Source organism: Sprattus sprattus, assembly GCF_963457725.1.
Source record: "Sprattus sprattus genome assembly, chromosome: 14".
Lineage (NCBI taxonomy): Eukaryota > Metazoa > Chordata > Actinopteri > Clupeiformes > Clupeidae > Sprattus > Sprattus sprattus.
The window spans coordinates 9968629-9985891 of NC_137912.1; the positions used below are offsets into that span (position 1 = coordinate 9968629).

The 17263-nt window shown below is 42.0% G+C and overlaps 2 protein-coding genes across 2 annotated transcripts; one reads left to right on the forward strand and one right to left on the reverse strand.

Annotated features, from left to right (window-relative positions):
- Positions 1-8332: 8332 nt before the first annotated feature.
- On the forward strand, positions 8333-12874 carry krr1 (KRR1 small subunit processome component homolog; the record flags this gene model as incomplete). The annotated part of the gene is made up of 10 exons (XM_080850835.1): positions 8333-8405; positions 8699-8874; positions 8964-9098; positions 9239-9364; positions 9524-9607; positions 9708-9764; positions 10806-10976; positions 11125-11202; positions 12099-12195; positions 12579-12874. The coding sequence occupies 10 exons, from the start codon at positions 8333-8335 to the stop codon at positions 12707-12709; spliced, it is 1128 nt and encodes a 375-aa protein (XP_080706961.1). The 3' UTR covers positions 12710-12874.
- A 569-nt stretch (positions 12875-13443) lies between these two features.
- glipr1a (GLI pathogenesis-related 1a) lies at positions 13444-16014 on the reverse strand (the record flags this gene model as incomplete). The annotated part of the gene is made up of 6 exons (XM_080851192.1): positions 13444-13598; positions 13694-13720; positions 13812-13897; positions 14671-14786; positions 14918-15175; positions 15829-16014. The coding sequence occupies 6 exons, from the start codon at positions 16012-16014 to the stop codon at positions 13444-13446; spliced, it is 828 nt and encodes a 275-aa protein (XP_080707318.1).
- Between the last annotated feature and the right edge of the window lie 1249 nt (positions 16015-17263).

Sequence of the window (17263 nt, forward strand, 5' to 3'; positions counted from 1 at the left end):
GAAATTTAAATTGTTGTGCTCAAAATAATAGGTTCAAATACCATAGCGATCCAAAGTGCAAATTCTTCAGTAGAGGCAAGACCCAATCAAATTTCACTGGTGAGTGTGGTATTGATGACAATTATGCAGTTTGTACTAAAGTATTTTTATAACACTGATTTGACGAAGTCAATGCTGAAAGTTCTTGGTCTTCACACAGGATGCCCTCAAGGTCTTTTCACCAGAGCAAATATATGCATGTGAGAAAGATCCTCTATACCTCCATCAAAGAGAAGACTTCATTCTGATGTTAGGTAGGTATTTCTTTAACTAACATGCATATTGTTTGCTATATCGTACAGACATCACATCAGACACACACATTTTTGTGTGTTTGGTTTACAACCACTCATGTGAAGACTTATGTGCTTGTATCAAGCAACGTAAGCTTTGTGTCTTCTCAGGCTGTGGTCAAAATTACTTACAGACAACTGGAGTGGTACTGCAGATTTATTCTCGATACCAGGAGCATTGTTTACAAGCATTACATGTTCATGAATGTTCATCAACAATGCCCACACATCTCTGGTCAAACTCATCTATTATACCTAAAACCCCTCCCTCGGACTATTTACACTGTGGCCACCTTGCCTCCCCAAAGATAAGAATATTCACATAGGATCCCCTTACCTCCAAGCCCTGGGTGACCTTAGCTCATAAAACATTTCACAACAGGTACCAATTCAATTCAAGTTATACTATCGAATACTATACTAACCTAATGAATTAAATGAGAAACAGATACATTTTATCCTACAAGGCCACACCACTCGCTTTCCTCTGAAACTGGAGTCCCACAGCTCCCACAAGCTCCTTGTGTCCTGGAGAGACGTAGGCGTCCCCAGCCATCCCCTTCCTCAGACAACCCTTCCCTCCGTCTCCATCTACCATCGGGAGCTGGGGGCTTACGCCGCACTGAGCACGGCCACCACAGCCGCACCGTACTACCGCTTCAGCAGCCTGCAGGGCTGCATGTCTTACGTGGCCTGCCTAGAGCTGCCGGCCAGCCCCTCGGTCACCTGTCTGTCCACCATCACAGGTGAGGACGCTGGCAAAGGTGCAATATGTGGTTTTGGAATAAAATCAAATCAATGGTACTTAATCTTACAACTGTAATTTTTGAAGCCGTGCTTGTACTGGCTTTATTCCACTGGAGCGTCTTTATTACCAAAACACAAACTCGTACCGATACAATGTTAGTTTGTGGTAACAAAAACTGCAGAATGCGCCTTTAACCAGTGATGGTGCTGTGTATTCGTTTGTGTTTCATTAATATATGTAAACATACACAGAGCTACAATATCTCTTTTCTTTTTCATTACAACAAAATGTTTTGTAAAATGTTTGTAAATCTTTCTTTCACTCTCTCTCTCTCTCTCTCTCTCTCTCTCTTTTTCTCCTTCTCTGTGACAGATCCAGATGTGCCCATCAGGTTCCAGGTGACCTCCTGGAACACCAGTCAGGTGACCGTGGCCTGGAACTGCCCAAGGAACAACAAGTATTCTCTCTTCCTGCTCACGCTGTTCCTCCTCAATGGCACCGACCACATTGTGGAGGAGAGGACCCACAGGCACCCAGAGCATCCGTTTATCTACACCGCGTCCGACCTGCCACCCTGCAGCCGCATTCGATTCGGCCTGCAGACGGTGTGTGAGTCCGGCCCAGACTCCCGCACCAGCAAGATGGTGATGATCGACGGGAACTCTGGTAAGTCTCTGGTAGTTATCTTCAAAGGGAGTACCAAGCCATTATCAAGCACACTTATGGTGTAGTGAAGGTATTTATTATGTCCCATGATTTTGCCATGGCTTTACTCCTTCGACCCCGAAAACATGAACTGGGCTATGACGAGTGATCTGTCAGTAGGTTCTTAGAGTGTGTAACATGACCAAGCTCAGTGAAAGACCTTTATCGCATAATCTGAGTAGTTATAAAGTCATGGCTCCTTACCTAGTAGGCTAGTATGATCCAAACAACAATGGGAAGTTCCCTTTTGGAACCAAGGAGTGGACCATAACCTTTCAGCTCTATCGGACTTGATTTGCCACTAGATTGGTTTAAGAAATGTAAAGGTCCATTAATCCTCTCATAATTTCCATGCACAATTGAGCTAAATTCCCCCCAAGGTTAACTCCAGACAGAACATCCAGAAAGACTGCCTGTAATGTAGTGTGTGAAAGAAAATGCTTCTCTTTAAATTTTATGAGGATAAAAAAAGCAAAGGTATTCTTACCTTAACAAAGCGAATGACAGTGATGCCTTTTATCTTATACTTTGCCTTCTATGGCTCAGAATTGATGGCATATTTCCTTAGTCCCACAGTTTACATTCCAACATCTCAATCTGCCTTTCAGCCCATTCTGCAATCCAAAGCATCCATCAGTCCGATGCAGGCCCAGAAAGCTACACCTTGAGCTGGTCGGTCATGGACGTCTCACTGATCACCATGTTCAAAGTGTACCACCAGGGGGCATTGCATGGCTCAACTCTCCTCACCACACACACGGTCGTGGGTCTGGCACCATGTCAATGCTACCAGGCCCGGGTGGAGGCTGTGTGTGGCGAGAGCGTCATCATGAATGTGGAGTCCCTTGAGGCGTACACAGGTGTGTACAGGTTCTGTGCTTGTCTGAGTCATTTGTTCTTCATTGCATTTGGAGTTCATACCATTTTAGAATGATTAAATATCTTTGTACCCTTACTTTTGCCATCCACCCACAGCTGTCAACTATCATGATCCACATGTGTGTTGAAGTGTTACTTTTCCGTCTGGGAATCATTTAGCTGTCATATCATGCCATATAATGTAGCAATACCTTCACCACTCATCCATCACCCTTTCTGAGTCACCCTCTCTGCAGTGTCACTGTATGTCTGTTGTGTGTCCTAAGGTCCCGGGCGTGTGTCTGACCTGCGCTATCGAGCGGAGGACTCCACTGCTCTGTGGAGTGGGCCCACCAGCCCCGACGGGGCCTTCAGCTACAATCTCACCCACGAGAACGGCTCGCTGGTCAGCAGAGGCAGTCTTCCAAATCCCCTGCTCCCCCTTGGGGATCTGACCCCGGGCCAACCCTATTTCCTGGATGTGTGGGAGGAGTGCCAGGGGTTGGGGTCCCCCAGCAAGGCTCTGCCGAAGGTGGAGGTCCGCAAAGCCAGGATTGGGGTCACGGTGCTCATCTCCAGCCGGGGTGAGGGCTCTAGAGATGGAGACAGAGAGATGTGTGAAGCATATTATATTTTGTCAGCCATAGGGATTTTGAGCAGTTTGATTCAAACTGCCAAGCTACGCTAAAGATACTCTCCTCCAACCGTAGTGATGCCCATGGAAATGATTCCCTCTCCGATACATAAAGATGTGTGAGGCACTCTGTCTGGTCAGTGTTCTTGTCAGCCATAAGGATTTGTTCAATTTGATTCAGACTGCCAGATTTCACTTAAAGCAACAGTGTGTAATAATTCGACCTTAAAAAATTGAGCCACTACAATTACTTTTTTAATATGGAGAATGACCTCTCTGCCATTGCCATCGGAAAATACTGCGGTCTGTAAGTTTTCTGGAGCTGCCCGGTCCTTTTTTTCTGTGCCTGCGCGACTAGGGTAGCGATTTCAGTTGAAAGCTAGCCATCTTTCTGCTGGATTAGTAAATAGTTTATTTGCTGTCCTGCTTTTTCTTGTCTTGCACTTGCTTGATGTTTGACTGTGTTGGCGGAATGTTAATGACTCGCTAGTTTGTCATAATCAAGGAATGCAAATTTCAGCAGGTTTCGCCGCTAGGGTGAGCTCCAAGCCAAAAACGACATAGTGCTGCTTTAAGACATGGGTACAGTGCCAAATAGGGCAACACTTTTAAATGTCCTAAACCTGCATGTCTAACTCCTTTCTTCCCCACTGTGGACCTTTTGCAAATTCGAGCACCTGAAACTTTAAAGAACTGGAAATGTATAGTCTGTGTCTGTGCTAACATATTTATTCTCTTTAAATGTTAGTCTGTGTATATGCCAACAAACTCGTTCTCTTTTAATTCTTCCCAGTTGATTTTTTGAGGGGCTTGAATTTTGTGAGTTCACCGCTGGCTTTGATTGTACCTTGGAGGCCATCTGACGATTTAGACGATCCAAAGTCCCCATTACGAGTTAAGCTGGAAAAGGTGTTCAAGAACAAGGTGAGCTCTTGATCAAAAGAAGAAATGATGGAATATAACAATGAAGTATTTAATCAAAGTTGAAGTATTTTTTTTTAGTTGGTTCCATATTTTCTCCCCTCAGATCTTAAAGCTTCTCAAAGACTTCCCTCACCCTGCCATTAGTGTGGATGTTTTGACATTTGAAGACTATGGAAGTGGAACAGAGACAAAAGTCAATGCTGTGCTGTTTGCTGCCTCGGTTACGGATTCCAAAAGGGTTCCATTCTCTTCAGCTAAAGTGCTAGAATTCATCCAGTCTCTTTCTGCAGTTGGAGTAACAGTCAAAGACGGCATGGTCTACTTGGATGGTAAGACAGTGTTGCCCTTAATTCTCAGTTCTCTGTGTATTCTCTAATAATAATCATAAACTAATGCTATATCTGACAATCTGTTTCACACAAGGCATGTGTGGAACCTGCTCTGGGTGTTTGCCCATAGTACTTCATACGTTAATACTTGGTGTGTTGTAGCGGTGTTTGTCGTAATGTTAACGGCTAATGCACTTCTGAGTGGACAGTTTGTGCTGTTTTGCTTTCTGCCCATTTTTAGACCCAGATGAGTGTGCCAAGCTTAAGGTAAACCAGTGCGCTCCTCACTCTGTGTGCATCAACACTTTGGATTCCTACACCTGTGTCTGCCAAGATGGCTACTATGATGTCAGTCCCCTCCTGAATCCAACCACAGCATGCCATGGTAAGAATCAGAGTCAATTCAGACCAGAGAGATTGTAAAAGCCAGTTGCCGTGTGACTAAAAAGCACATGTTCCAGACAAGTAATTATCCTTTAAACTCAATGCAATGTACTAAATCCTGTTTGTTGTGGCATATTATATCTAAGTAATATGCTATATTTTCATATATCTTTATATGGATAACCTTGAAGTATTTGTATGATTTTAACAGTTTAATGAAAGTTGTAATATTACAGATCATCATTAAAAATTCCCTTTAAGATAAATAATTTATTTATTTATATGAAATTATAAAGTGGCATATTCTCAAGTAGCAGCGTATGGATACATCTACTATTTCTCATAAAGGAGCTTGGATTGTGTGTTTTCCTTTGTCCCCAGAGAATGGCTTGTCTACGCGGTGCTCCCAAGCCTTCATCAAGGGCAGCATCGCCAAGGCTTACCTGATGGACTACTTTGGGGGCAACGTCACCATGGTCCTGAACGATGGGCGATGTCCTGTGTTGGAGAGTGAGACGCTGTACTACTTCAGGGCGTCGCGCAACCCCAGTCACTGTGGCACCAAGATAGTGGTACACGCCTTTGCTCCTTCCGACATAACCACGTAAAGTTGATTTTAACATAAAAGCGAGGCGAATCGGTACAATACTGCTTCTTTCCTCGTGTTGTCGAGCACTGCTGTTATTGTCTGATGGTGTTATTGTACTCCCTGTTACCATGAATGAAGTAACCTGCTAAATAATATATAATATTGTATGTTAGAGGATTAGAAGTTGTCACCAAAAACAGTCTCTCAAGTTCTCATGGAGACAACTAGCACCAAGTTCTTCCTAATGTTATTGACACGTGGCTTTAAGAGACCTTGAGGTGTTCTACCTGCTGGTGTGCAGGTGAACAGGACCCATATTGAGTTCATAAACGTGCTGACGGTGACTTCGAGCAGAGAGAAGGTCATCACTCGGCGAGACCTGGAGGTGTTCTGGAAGTGCGTCTACCCCAGGAACTACCTGCGGAACGCTGAGATGAACGTGCACCTTGAGTGGTGAGGTTACATCAATCAACAGTAAATCAATCAATCAGTGTCAAACAAGATCAATCAAGCTTTGGTCAGAAGTTTTCAACACATTTTGGCTAATTTATAAGACTAAGTACATTATTCCATTTCTGACAGTTGTGTCGAGACACCAACAGAAGTATTATATATTTGTATTTTTTTGTCAAGAGTTCAAAATCAACAGTGAAAAAAAAGTCATATTCAAGAGCCATGCTCAGTTGTCATCTTAGTGTTTCATGTGTAAATACCGAACCCTTCCTCAGGCCGTACTCTTACACACTGGTGGAGTACAACTCCTCTCACATCCTAGAGGTTGCCATGGCCTTGTACAGGGACGACTCGTTTACGCACAACTACACACACGCCGTCAGCCTCCTTCCAGAAGAATTCCTGTATTTGGAGGTGGCCCTCAAAGCACACAACAGTTTTGCGTCCGATCTGCTTCTGGAGGTGGTGACGTGCTGGGCTACAGAGAGCCAGGACCCTCAGGACAAAACTAAGGGGATAATACTCAGAGATGGGTGGGTGACCTCTTCAGACTTTAAAAAACAGAAAAGGCGTATCTAGATAAGAGTATTTAGATAAAGGAAAAAATAAAAAAAATGAACCTACATTGTAGTGATGTGAGGATATTGTCAACCTGAAATTCCGCCTGAATTCAATTGTCATTAAGAAAAATAAAGGTCTAGAAACTATCGGTTAAGAAACATGTGAGCAGGCTTTGAGTATGTTTGGAAAGTGATATATGTTTATCATCAGTAATGCATAACACAGATTTCCATGTTTAAAACACTGCCGTCCTCTGTAGGTGCCCAGTGGACCTCACATTCCACTGGCTGTCAGAAAATGGCATGGCACAGATGACCCGGTTCTCTGTCCAGATGTTTTATATGCCAGCCGGACTGCCGTTCTACATCCACTGCCTCACCAGAGTCTGTGCCCCAGACGAGAACTGCACTACGGTAAAGTCCTCCGTGACCTGACATACTCTAGTCCTCACACCAACCATTGTTAGAATAACAAAACAAAAAAAAACATGGAGTTTAATACATTTTCTATTCAATCAGTAGGCGTGCTTGTACAGCAATAGGCTTGCCATATTTCTATCGTACCTTCAGATGAATCACTATGGTGTTTGGGTAATGTGGAATGTTGACACAAGATACTGGGGTTTAGAGGCACTTAACTTTCACAATCGGAATCTCAAACAGGGCACGATACATCATTTTCATCAAATCAGTGATTTAAAGGTTATTCAATAGGTCAGGAAAATGGAATAATCGATGGAATAATAATTGGTAGAATGATACAGAGTAGTATTTAGACTGAAACAAATCTGGAATTTCCCTTTAATCCCCTCTTTAAGATCAATTTGTTTGCCAAAGTTCTAGGTACCCATTTGACAGGGTAGCATATTCAGCTTTCAAGAAACACAGAATCGGCATCAAAATCGCTGATTTCAGAAAGAGATGGGGACACGTCCTCATGGTGTGCATAGTAGCGACCTCTACTGGAGGTTTTATGAATTGATAAGCTGAGTGTAAAATGGCTTTTGAATTCCAGACTTGCCCTGCCAAGATGTTGTCTAAAGTCCGCAGAGACCTACGCCACACTCCATCGGCTGTAGTATCTGCTGGGCCATTGTTGGTTGGCAACATCTCATCAGTTGACAGTAAACACTCAAAATGTAATTTGAAACCGTGAAATGTAATGGCATAACTGTAGTTCTATGGGGCTGGGTGATTGTATGTTTTTCTCATTTATGTAGAACACTAGGATAAATGCATTAGAAGACATTAGAAGTATGAAAGAGCATTTTTTTAGGTAATATTAGCATATTTTCTGTTGTCCATTGCTGATTTAGTTTTTTGCTTTCTTTTGCAGGGAATGAGATTGTGATGCTTATGACGATACTGGGAGGAAGTATAGGCCTTCTGGTGTTTACCCTCTTAGTTGTAACTGCAACAAAAACACTACTAAACCTCAATAAATCAGTTCAATAAATCAACATCAAATATAATGCTCTAGTAATTTTTATTTGTGATGTCAATGTTCAGTGTGTATTTGGATCTGGTTACACTATTGGGGGAGTTGGTATACCACATGACATGTATATTAAACCTGACTAATACTTTATTAATTTAACTATAGCTGTCCCTTTGCATTGGGTCATGTTCCCATTCAGATTCATCATTCCCTCCATTCTGATTCACCTTTGTAAATTAGAACAGAGTATGGTAGCCTAATTTCCAGAAACTTGTTTCATAGTGTTACTCCAGTGTCGCTAGGTGGCGATAATGCTCCAAATAATGGAAGTCAAACGTTCACAACAAAGCGATGAAAGGAGCTTCCGGTAGATTCAACATGGCGACGCCTGAGGAGGAAAACGTGAGCGAAGCACAGCCTGAAAAAAAGTCTAAAAAGACCAAAAACCAAGGTATTTCTGTTAAATCTCCAACTGTAAATAGCTTAAGTCACGTAGTGAGAGCAGCTGACTAAAAGCAATAAATAGAGGGGCCATTCACTTGGCCAGTTTGGCCTGTTTAGATAGGTAGTTAGCTAGCATGCCTCATTTCACGTTTATAAACACTAAAAGCAACAGCATCTTCTGACTGAGAGTATATTCAATTGTTCGTGTATAATTACGTTTGTTCTTCGAATGGCAATCTCAAAACGTGATGAGCTCTATTTCTATGTGTAGCTAACATTTGCAAATGTTTACAATTGAAGGAGATGAATCGGACCTACTGACCGTTCCTGAGGGATGGAAGGAACCTACATTCTTAAGAGAAGACAACCCCAGAGGTTTTCTAGAAGAGAGCAGTTTCGCCACACTGTTTCCCAAGTACAGGGAAGCATACTTAAAGGAGTGCTGGGCTCTTGTACAGAAAGCCCTCGGAGAAGTAGTACGTTTCATCTTGTATTTGATTTGTTCAAAGCCACCTGTATGGGAAACTGCAAACTATTAATGGCTGTTTTATTAATTTTGTTATAGTTTATTAATGCCAACCTGGATTTGATCGAGGGAAGTATGACTGTCAACACCACAAAGAAGACATTTGACCCATATGTCATATTGAGGGCGAGAGATCTTATAAAGTTATTGGCACGAAGTGTGCCATTCGAACAAGTGAGTGTGTGGTCTTATTCTAATATTTGTGCAACCAGAGGTCTGGGACTTAAAGTGTGTGATATGATTTTTGTGATCCAGATATTGGCCTGTGTGTCAGAATTCATTTTCGGATAGCCTAATATGATTGAATTTTTCAGGCGGTCCGGATACTGCAAGATGACGTGGCTTGCGACATCATAAAGATTGGAACATTAGTGCGGAATAGAGAACGCTTTGTTAAAAGAAGGCAAAGGCTGATTGGGCCAAAGGGATCTACACTAAAGGTGAGACTCCCTGTGGCTGGATAAGATTCTAAGATTCCATCTTTACTGCGCTTTTGTATTGGATGCCCCTCGATCAAGCATGTATACAATTTAATGTCAAAATCACTCGATCGTCCACATTATGGCATTTAGATTCTATGTCCGTTTATGTTACCTCAGGCACTGGAGCTGCTCACAAACTGCTATGTGATGGTGCAGGGCAACACGGTCTCCGCCCTGGGACCTCACAGTGGCCTCAAAGAGGTGATGGTGTATGATGTCTTCTCACATTTTAATGTATCGGATGGAGTTAATGGTTATTAGTTAATAGGTTGTGATTTAAACCTTTGACTTTCCTTGGCAGGTGCGGAAAGTGGTGATGGAAACTATGAAGAATATTCACCCCATTTACAATATTAAGGTACTCTTTTAAGACTCTTAAGATATTTTAGGACTCTTTTAAGACTTAATATCTTGACATTGATATGACTTCAGTCGTGGGTGACATAGAGATAGGGTTAAGATTTACTGAAGGTAGAACTTGTTTGCTGTGATACACAAACTGTTAGACTGATGGTTGTGCCAAGATTCCCTGTGAGGAGTTCCATCCTTGTTCTGGACCACCTGACTGACACACTGTCATCTCTGGGTGCAGAGGCCACTGGGGCACGGCCTGGAGCTGAGGGAATTAAACTTGGGCACAACATCCTAAGACCAATCATATTCTCCTCTGAGATGTGAACAACATCCTAAGACCAATAATATTCTCCTCTGTGATGTGAAATAAAGAGACCCAGGGATCATTAGAACATCCTAAAGACCTATCATATTCTCCTCTGAGATGTGAACAACATCCTAAGACCAATCATATTCTCCTCTGTGATGTGAAATAAAGAGACCCAGGGATCATTAGAACATCCTAAAGACCTATCATATTCTCCTCTGAGATGTGAACAACATCCTAAGACCTATCATATTCTCCTCTGAGGTGTGAAATAAAGAGAACCAGGGATCATTAGAACATCCTATCATATTCTCCTCTGAGGTGTGAACAACATCCTAAGACCTATCATATTCTCCTCTGAGGTGTGAAATAAAGAGAACCAGGGATCATTAGAACATCCTATCATATTCTCCTCTGAGGTGTGAAATAAAGAGACCCAGGGATCATTAGAACTGGTTTCTTAGCCGGATGAAAACTTAATTCGGTAGACCAGCAAACAGACATTTGGATGAGTTTAGCTTTACTGCTAAGTAAAAGGCACATGTATTTAGTGATTAATGGTAGGAGGTGGCAAATTATGTCAATCAGACTGCATCAGGTGGCTGTGTCTTTACCGGTAGCGGTACAGTGTGGTGCCAGCCGTGGCCTCAAGGCAAGAGATGATATCTCTGGTAAGCGTTGACATAATGTTTTACTGTTATTCTAATAATGCACCAAACGGGGCCATTCCTGTTCCAGACACTGATGATCAAGCGCGAGCTGTCCAGCGACCCCGAGCTGCGCACCCAGAGCTGGGAGCGCTTCCTGCCCAAGTTCAGGCACAAGAGCCTGGCCAAGCGCAAGCAGCCCAAGAAGAAGACCGTGAAGAGGGAGTACACACCCTTCCCTCCGCCGCAGCCTGAGAGCAAGGTCAGTACAGCGCCCTCTACGGGAGGCTCACATCAAATACGCTCACTGAGCAACTTTTAAAAAGGAAAGTGTGCCTTAACTGCAGGCTATGTGAACGTTTTCCCTGTATTAAAGATTGTAATTTTTGTGTTATCTTTTGCCTACGCAGATTGACCAACAGCTGGCGACAGGAGAATACTTCCTACAAGAGAGTGATAAGAGGAGAAAGAAGATGAATGAGATAAAGGTAGTAGTAATCGACCTATATATTCATTATACAACAGCTAAATCCAGTCGAACAATTAATTCATTTCTGATTGGACCAGAGGCATTCCATGAGTGGGGATATTCTGGCACAACCTCACTCAGACTCTTCACGTCTAGTAATTCCTCCGCATGTGATGTATTGTACAACTGTACAACTTCAACTTTCCATTTAATGCAGCAGGCCGATAGACTAGCAGTTTCATCATTGACTATCATGCTTTAATCCCTTACATTTACGTTTTGTTCTTCCATTTTATCTATATATCTATCTATCTGTCCTATTAAAGGCCCAATATGCAACAATTATGATTCAGGATTAGGGTTAGGATAAGCAGTTTAACCTTAAAATAGCAGCTTAAAAAAAATTGGGGCGCTACAATGACTTTTAATACGGAGAATTGCGTCCGTGCCAATGGCATAGCAGGGTCCATAGGCATATAACTGCCTTCTGTAGTTTTGCCTGCCGATGCCCGCCGACCTGACTTTGATTACCTTCTGCCTACCTAGTAAGTAGCTTATTTGCCGTCTTTCTTAGTCTTGTGTTGCACATGATTGATGTTTGACTGTGTAAGGACAGTCGTTGAGTAATTAGTTTGTCATAATGTCAAAGTCAGCACATTTCAAGAGATTTCGTTAGTTTTAGCTGCTAGCATACCTTTAGCGAATAGCTATTAATCCTTAATGCACCTTTAAGTTTATCTAAAGCCACTTACAGTACAGATATACATTTTCATTAGTGTGTTCCCTGTGTATCGAACCCATGATCTTGGTGTTTTCAAACATGTGTAGAATTCTGGTGACTTCTAGTAAGTCTTAACATGAGACGTACCCATAATTCCTGTTTGTTTTTTGTTTCCTTTTTCTTTGGGGCTAAAGGTGAAACAAGCTGAAGCATTGACTAAGAGACAGGAAGAACGGAACAAAGATTTCATCCCACCCAAAGAGAAGCCTGCTGTAAAGAAGGCCAAGAAAGGTATTGTATTTCAGCATCTACAGGTCAAGCCCTGTATGAGGTTGGCATGACAGCCACATAGGTGTAAAATATGAATGAGATGTGAAACCACATTGGGGACTTTTTCTACATTTTTATCAATACTTATGAAATACTTAATTTATACGTATTAATGTGTGTGTGTGTGTATATGTATGTATGTACACACACATACTCATATAGTTTTGTTCAGTGATTTGGACTTGTTTCTTGTGCTTATGATCATCCTTATGATTTTAGTTGGATAAAACGGACAACAAGTATTTGCTGTTCGCTATGTATAGACGGCATAGCTTATATATGTTTATGTGTAAGCTTCTTTTAAATACTGCATGTAAAGTTAGACATGCTATTTGTCTTTGCAGACACGACAGAATCGAAGATTGACATTCAGGCCATCAAAGACAAAGTGAAAAAAGCAAAGACCAAGAGGCTAGGTGCACCCCCTGTCAACCCGACCCCCGCAGTTGAAAAGAAGAAGAAGAAGAAAAACTAGATAAGCTTTGCCCAACCATTTGGACCATTGCTTTCAGGAGCTTTTGTAGATGACAAGGACAATTCAGCTGTCAACTATGGTTGCACTGTCCATCTTTATTGGAGAAACGGAAAAAAGAGTGGAATGATGGAAGAATAAAAGATGTTTTATATAACCTGTTTTCTTTGGAATAAAAACTTGTAAATATCCAGTCATGTTCAGCTGTTTCTGTCATTGCCAGGGGTGGCACATACTGTATAGGCTGACTTCTACAAGCTGCTTTCCCCCACTTCTTATTAATAATAAGTTATTCTAGATGTTCAAAGGCACATTCATATGGGATCATGATCAGTTTTCTTCTTTGGCTGGATGTTACAACTACTTTTTTCACAGCCTTCCACCTGTCAGTCAGCCAATCAGAGCAGGACTACAGCAGGCCATTGATTTAACTAAAGCTACTCGTGAAGCATTCACATCTAAATTAAATATCAATAGTATACCGAATGGACAATGGAAGTGGAATTATGGAATTTCAATTTGGGGTCCAAACTTGTATGTATCCATTTTGCATATTAACATTTAATTTTAATTTCTACGCCGTCATGCTTTCATACATCCAATCGAGTTTTCACAAGAGTGAAAGAAGCACACATAAGGGATAACATTCAGCTAGCTGCTTATTACTACATCAGCCATGTCAGGGTGTTCGGGAGCCTGACGTGAAGCACCAAAGCACACAGCCAGTTCTATACATGTCACTCGTAGACATAGATGCTTGGGTATTGCATCTTAATGATGTACGAGGAGGCGAGGATGAGCAGGAGAGCTACTGGTCTCAGGACGAGTACCGCCACGCAGAAAGCCCCGCAGGTAGCCTTCTCTGGATCCCACTCTGGACTCCAGTTATAATCTGAGAATCGGGGGAAAAAAAATAAGCCTACACACACCGTACTGCCACACAGAGCGACACAAGCACAACTAGTTGTAAAGAAAATGTTCACGTACATTTGGCTGCGTCTCGGGTTTGGTCACCTTAAATGAAAGCACAGGAGGGAGAGCCCTGGTTACAAGCATGATCCGTGCTGTGAGCTGGATGCTGTTTTGTTTTGCTTTCGGTACTTACGGCAGAGCGAGTCCTGGCATGTGTCCTCAGTGCAGCCACTGCACGCCCATCCTGTCTCATATGGATTGCTACCCGGTAAATTCCCCCTGCAAGAAGAGAATGAACTTTCTGACATCCGTCATTCAAACAAAGCCTCAATGTTTCTCAGCATCTCCGCGCTTTACGACATGACATAGGCCTATGGGCTTCTTCTACCAGACATCAACATGATTCAAGAATTTTTTTTTGATAGATGTGGTCATTAGATTTTTTCTGAAGGAAGAGTGACAATGCAATGTTTTTCTATTAACCTGTGGCTTCTGTAAAACATTTTGTTCTCTATTGTTGAGACATTTATGGCATGGAAATCCACTTTGGACAAGGGGACAATATGCATATACTGTACATTGTCAGAACATTAAGAAATCAGATTTCATCTTTAAGAATTGCTACATTAATGTGGCTTGAGAAAAAAAACAACACTATGTAAAGCAGCTTTAAATTATTTCAAGGCTCAGAGTTTCATGGCCACAAAGCATTCTGAATGAATTCACCTGTTTAGCAATCCAGTGAGTTCGATGTGGTTACTTACACACAGACATCCAGTGAGTTCGATGTGGTTACTTACACACAGACATACAGTGAGTTCGATGTGGTTACTTACACACAGACATCCATTGAGTTCGATGTGGTTACTTACACACAGACATCCAGTGAGTTCGATGTGGTTACTTACACACAGACATCCATTGAGTTCGATGTGGTTACTTACACACAGACATCCAGTGAGTTCGATGTGGTTACTTACACACAGACATCCAGTGAGTTCGATGTGGTTACTTACACACAGACATCCAGTGAGTTCGATGTGGTTACTTACGCTGGGAAGTAGTTGCAAAGAAAATGGGCGCTGGCATGGCCTTTGGAGAAGCCTTCGATTCCATCAGGACAAAGATGAACAGCACACCCAACCTTATAGCTGTTGGCCCACACCGCCTGACCACATAACATGAAGGCGATATCATTTTACAATGATAAACATGATAGCAGTTGGTCCTAGTAGAAAATAATGTCACTTTGCTGACACTAATGTCACACGTTAGCATGTTAGAAATCAGTCAAGTTACCTGTGTGTAGTGGCCACAGACTCTGCCTGGTTTGCAGCCGCGGTTAGTGTAAGTATAGTGTATTAACTCCTCATTCACCCAGCTCTGCATGGCTCTCCCCACAGAGAAGCTATTAGGTGGATACCCCGACCAGAGATTCTCCCCTACAGATGTGAACGTGGGGTGAACCTTCTTCACATCCTTCAGGTAAGTATTGTGGTCGAAGACGCATCGTCTTGCCCACGCCCTTGCTGTTATCGCCAAGGCCGCATCCCAAGTCTGAGGAGAGTCAGATATTTGTAACAAGATCAAATTTGTCTGATTATTAAGGCTGGGGAGTGTACAACAAGGAATGAATTGGTCACATTAAACGATGCCTTCATTCTAACCATGGGCGCCTATGTTTGGCTTCCCACTAAAGCTTACATGAGCCCATCATTTAATTGTAAAACTAAGTATTGTTTTCACTTCACATCATGAACATACATACATTAGGAGCTCATCTTCACTGACTGTTTTCAGCTTGACTAGGTATGCTGGCTGAATGTTCATCACTTAGGGGTCAAGTACTGTTTACAGTAGCACCTCTCCTATTTTAATATGACACTTGTGTACTAGTAAGTAAAATGTCTGTGTGATTGACATGTACCCAGGTAGCAAAAGGCCCGTGGACCACCACTGGTGAGTTGTAGACAAACAGCCCACATTTTATTCATTGCCATTAACTTCTTCTGTTTAGTGGCTGATATTTGAAATAGACTATGCCAAGGATATGATTTCAAAACATTTTCTTGATATCCACGCCCAGTTAAACTGAAGATGATGTTGGTCCAAGAGCGGAACAGATGTGGCGGTGGGGTGCTAACCAAAATCCACCGGTGGACTGATATGTGGGTAGGAAGTTGTTGCAAAAGCTTTCAAGAGGGTCTTACCATGTAGCGCATGTTGCTTGCTTGTGGTATCACGTTAGATCGATTCTGGTTGTGGCTTTTCACACACTCGTCTATAAACTTTTCATTTGTGATTTCTGGCAGTTGTAGACCTGTCCCCGGCGTCACCAAGGTAGAGAGTTTCAGAACTGTCATCATCCATATCACACTCACCAACTTCCCAGCCATGGTTCAAATAACTCCTTTTGCTCCTTTGATATCTTCCTCTTCTTGCTTCCTATGACAATGTTGTCACTATTTCACTATTTTCACTACTGTCTTTTATAGTTTGAGAGCTACGGTGTTAAAGGAATGAAAACTTCCTGTCACCGCTCTCTTGGTTGCTGGTTCAGGAAGGAAGCAAACAAGGTGCCACTTCCTCACTTCTTGGTGAAAGCAGAACTGCGCTTTTAAAAGAGGCTCATTGCATCGGTCATTTCCAGCCGTCTGATTCTTCTGCTTTTGTGGAATCTATTACTAACCGTTTACACATGAGTTTGTCTGATAAAGATTCAGTCAAGTCAAACTGAGAACAGTGACACTGGGGAAATGTAACATCTTAGAGCAGTGGTTCTCAAACTGTGGTACGTGCTTGGTGGTACTCAGGCCAAATATTTTCTGAGGTGGTACTCACGGTGAAACGTTTGAGAACCACTGTCTTAGAGCAAGTAGTGGAAGTAGACAGTACTAAGTTAGGAAAAAGTTAAGGTTACCAATAACATATTTAAAAGTGGGTAGGATCATCAAAGCCTTTTCACCCTACACAAGAAGGAAACATAAAACACCTTTAGAAGGGTGCCTAGTTCAACTCTGTTTAATGACTGGAAGTGACTACAAGAAATATAAGATATGTATTTGAACTTCAATACATCAACAAAAATGATTATGGGATGATATTTCAGTATTAATCTTAACTATATGCAATTTCGGCTTACAACTTAATTTAAACTGACAACAACAGATTATTACATCCACTGGAGTAGCAGACAATAGGTTGAGTATGAATTATGACCGGCGTTTTTTGGCTAATTTGACCATGAGGAACTGTTAGATAAATTATATTAAGACGTTAATATTAATGAGACAGAGACCAGAAATCAGAATTTCAGCGCTTTATCTTTTGCAAAAGAGGGAGAGTGTCACAACCAAATATCATGAACACACTCCAAAGAAAAGCTTGGCAGAGCCAGCCTTTATGTGAGTATAAAAAACATGTTTCATGAGCAGACAAGTGCCGTTATTTTCCCATCCCATTGCTACAGAAGTTACAGCAGTGATCTCAGAACATATGAACGGTATGCATTACTATCAGTACAAAAAGAGGTGGTTTGCCTCAGCAAGAGAGTAGGCCTCAGCAAACAAGATAAGCATTCAGATTCAAAATAAAATAACAATGTCCTCTTTCAATTTCTCTATCAGGAACAAAACTAGGCTGCTG